This window comes from Trachymyrmex septentrionalis, unplaced genomic scaffold, assembly GCF_001594115.1.
Source record: "Trachymyrmex septentrionalis isolate Tsep2-gDNA-1 unplaced genomic scaffold, Tsep1.0 scaffold129, whole genome shotgun sequence".
In the NCBI taxonomy this organism is placed as follows: Eukaryota; Metazoa; Arthropoda; class Insecta; order Hymenoptera; family Formicidae; genus Trachymyrmex; species Trachymyrmex septentrionalis.
The window spans coordinates 2307532-2311948 of record NW_017304428.1 but is presented as its reverse complement, the minus strand read 5'-3'; the positions used below and the strand labels follow the sequence as shown (position 1 = coordinate 2311948).

General features: G+C 42.7%; 1 protein-coding gene across 1 annotated transcript in view; it reads right to left on the bottom strand.

Annotated features, from left to right (window-relative positions):
- Positions 1–630: 630 nt before the first annotated feature.
- LOC108756593 (transcription factor Sp9) overlaps positions 631–4417 on the bottom strand; it is a 14377-nt gene continuing 10590 nt past the window's right edge. The window contains exons 2-3 of the mRNA XM_018500506.1: positions 3699–3731; positions 631–2587 (exon numbers count right to left, since the gene is read on the bottom strand). Of these exons, the coding sequence (XP_018356008.1) occupies positions 965–2587; positions 3699–3731 (1656 nt within the window). The 3' untranslated portion in view covers positions 631–964. The remainder of the gene's footprint in view (positions 2588–3698; positions 3732–4417) is intronic.

Below are 4417 nucleotides of genomic sequence, written 5' to 3'. Positions count from 1 at the left end.
AGAATGAAAGTACTCGAATTGCGGAAACAGAATCAGATGCGGAGGTCAAAGAAGTACAATAATACTGTTCGGCATTATTCGCTGTTAACGCGCGCGATCGCGTATGACGTATGAAGGGATAATGATTTTTAGGCAATTTTCCGCAAAAAATTGTTGAACGGAAAGTTATTTGTTTTTAAATAAATAATACAATATAATACTCACGGGAGCGAAGTTGATTTTTATCATTCAGCTCTCCATGATGCTTCCGACGTGCGAATTTAACTCTTTCGCTGAGTAGAGCATAGAAGAAATTTCAAGTTTGCAAATACAATAAAAAAATCGCAAAACGTTGCAATAAAACCACTTGAGACAACAAAGTTGTCACTTTGTAGACAATATTATACTAGTATAATATATTTTGTATTAATATATTTTTCAATTTATCATAATCATAAATCATAAATGAAAAAACAAAAAGGAAAAAACAATTGTTAGGTTTGCATAAGCAATTAAAAATTTTGATTAGTAAATTCTCTTTAAATGTATCGATACGATTATATTATAAATTTGTCGTAGGGAAAGACTTCAATATGAAGCGAAAGAATGAAATTAACACGTCTAGCTGCAATCTTTTCCAAAATAGCTTTCCCAAAAATTTCAGCTCGATCACAGACTCGTATTAGTTCGTATTCGTCGGGAGTCTCGCGAAATCGAATTATAACAGAACAAATCTTTCCTCTCGCTAACTATCTTGTTCCATCAAGATCTCATGTTCATCGTGATCTCTTCAAGTATTAATTTCTTCCTAACGCTCGGCTAATGTCATGGAGATGGTCGAGCGACGATTTCGCTCTCTCAACATGTTCCCGCAAAATCCTGATCGACTCGCGAAGGTACTTGAAGACCCTCGCTCGATCTTAACGCGAGATCCTCGCTGGGACCTGGATCTAGAATGCAACCAGGGTCATCCGACCGACCGTTGTCATTCAGCCTTGATAACCGCTGACGGCGCCGCCACGTTCTGATCGAAAGTGGGACATTCCTCACCGGCGAGTAAACCGGGTTCGGTCTTCGGAATAGGGCCTTCCGCGCATCGATTGTGGGTTTTCAGATGCCTGGTGATCATATCCCTGCGACAGGCTGCATAGGTACATTGCGGGCATTTGTATGGCTTCTCGCCGGTATGGGTTCGTTGGTGGGTGCTAAGGTGATCAGATCTGCTAAACACCTGCCGACAAACACGGCACGTGTACGGTTTGACACCGGTGTGCAGTCTCATGTGCCTCGTCAACATGTCCGACCTCGCAAAACTCCTTTGACAAACATCGCAGAGGTACGCTTTCGCTGAGGCATCGTGGAGACCCTGTCGACGATGTCTGGATGCCATGTGCTTTGCCAGACGATCGTGCAGACTGAACATCTGCCCGCACTCTGGACAGACATAAGCCACGTCCGCGCCCGGCGCCATTTCCTCAACAACGGGCAGAACCTCCAAATTGTACCGTACCGCGACGCTCTTTTTCGTCGTGGGTGACGCAACGTCGCCCCTGACTACTGGCACGCTGACGGAACCTCGCGTTACGATGCCGGACGGCAGCAGCTGAAGAGCCGGTGACCTATTGGCGACCGCTGAAGCAGCCGCGGTGGATTGTAGCATCAGATTCTTCATGGAGAGATCCAATGGTGATTCTTGAGGGCTCGTTGTGCTGTCGCTCTCGAGAGAGCCACTTCTCGGAGGATGATTGACGACGGAAGAAAAGGAAGTGGTTGCGGCCGCGGCCGCGGCCGGAACCCGCGTTTCGTCCCACCTGGACACAACATCTGAATCGGAGTGACTGCGTCCGCGGAAGATGTCGCCTGACGACGACGACAGGTACTTGGTATGCATGTACTGCTCAAATATGCTATACGTGCCGCATATACTGCTATACGTGAAGCTGGTTCGCGAGAGCGGTGTCTGTAGGGAGGTCGCCGACGGCAACATCATCGCTGCCGACGCAGCCAGCGAGCACTGGTTGCACGTACAGTCGGAGTACTTGGTCGTTGACAATCGGTGGTTGTTTTGATAGGGGGAATAACGATGTCGGTGGTGATGATGATACGAGTAGCAGTACGGTCGGTGAGGATAATGATACTGCTGATTGATCTCGTTGAATTCTTCTTCGGTTGACGTGACTGCTTCCGCGTCCTTTAACCTCAACGGTAGTTGACCCATTACCGCGGTGGTATCCACGACGGATCGCGAAGACGACGATCTGGGCGAGCCAAAGACATCTTCCTCCTCAGACACGGGACCGCTGCCTTCGAACTTTAACACTTCGCCTTCGGATGGCGAACTGCGATGGGCTTGCAGCGTGTCCACTACCTGTTCCAGCCGTCTTCGTTTCTTGCGGGGATTCCGATGATTGCGGTTGGCTGTCGCCGCAAGGGTATTATTGTTCGTACAAGAAGGTGGTGGCGGCTTGGCCGGGCCCGGGGGCGCGGCTGCGGCGTCCTCCACGGCGCTCTCGGCCATCGTCATCGAGGATGCGCGGCACCCGCCGCTTGGGCCCCTTATACCACCTACGACACCTTCCGCTATCACCGTACTACCACCTACCTCGTCCTGAAACAATCGAACGACGGTGATGTTGTTATTCGAAGATGCTCATGTTATTTGCGCGAATTTAAATGACTTTTCTAATCCGGCGCATGTTAATGTTTAAAGTTACTTAAGTAGTTACTTAAATAGTACTTGAATAATTAAGGCAATGGACAAATGAACTGACCTTTTAAAGAAATTAAATCGTCACACATGTACATTGCTTTATTATCGTTTTCGATCAATTGCTCACACGGTACGTTATCATTGTTGATATATGTAGTGTATCTAAGATTTATTCCGTTATATTCTTGCTTCGATCGAAATCTAATTTAAATTCATGTTAGAAATGATTGAAAGTATGTGGTTCGATCTCTCTCGAGCTCTAAGATATATAATTTTAATCGGACATAAATTAATTTTCGCGAGGAATAATTTCCGATTATATGTTATTATAGGTTGACATTTGAGCGCCACTGAATTAGATACTATTTTGTTGGCGCAACGTTGTTGTTAACAACGTTAAACAGCTAATGACAGTAATTGACATATCGTCGCAACATTTAAATGGGGGCGAGGTTTAGATTCGCAGGTACTAATAAACTATGACTTCATAATAATACACAATGCTATTTATAATAGCGCCAATGTAAATACAACATGGTTAATGATGATGTTCCGATAGATATAAAATTCAATCGATACATATTTAATTTGATCATGTATTATGAATAATATTATTGATTACAATGAATAATATGAAAATTTACACATAGTTTTGTATCGTAAGCACAATACTGAATAAATTAACAAGAAATATTAAAAATAAAAAAACTTAGTGACTGTTTCTGTTAAAATAGAATAGCATGAATAGGCTTTATTATATTTGTTTACGATGAAAGATTTTTTTTCATTATGGTATGATATAAAATTACATATAAATATTATAAAATAAAACATCGGTTTTGTGCATCAGTCCTTCCAATTACCATGAAACATAATTTAGGTTAAAAACGAATAGGTTAGCATCTATTTTAAGTTAATATTTATTTTAAATATTTTTACAAGAAATACTTGAGACCGACAAAAAGAATCAAGCGACCGTTTGCATATAAGTTATAATTTGTCGTCTTACCAATTTTACAAGAACAGGTATTGATGTGCAAGACTAACAGGTATAGACTGCGTGAGGCTAGCCTCACAATCAGAACGACTGGTAAGCGAGGTAACGGAGGTCCTCTGAAGAATGGAAGAGACGGTGAAAAATCGCCAAGTCGTAACGAGACGCGATTAGAATATTCGTCGCGTTTTTGTGCCACAATATTGACCGATCATTTGTCATTAACGCTGTGGCCGCCATTAAAAGCCGAGAGACGATCGCCTCTCGATGAGATCGCGCTCGATCACGTGCCGATTATCGGCGATGCAGCCCCGTTTCGGCTGCTCTGCGACTAACGGAACTTTTTTAACGTTCTCGATAAAAGAACCTCGTCCACTTTGTAAAAATAGACGGCATCATCACTTATGGATGACAAATAGTGGGCCAGTCGTTATTACGGAAATTAATTCGAAATGGAAGAGATCCGTCCTGGAACAATTAATTCGAATATCTATTAAAACGTTATTTTCTTTTCGAAAGAGAAAATTAAATATTTTAGACATTTTATGAAGTAACAGGTGAAAAATGATATTTTGTGTTCTATTGGCTGAACACAAAATTTCCGACTGGATCTCAATTCCCACGAATGTGTGTGTGGGATTTTTTTAAATATTTATTTTAATCCACCTAACGTGTGTATATGCGCGTGTGTGTGTATGTGTATGTGTGGATCACACTATTCGTCTTGTTCGACA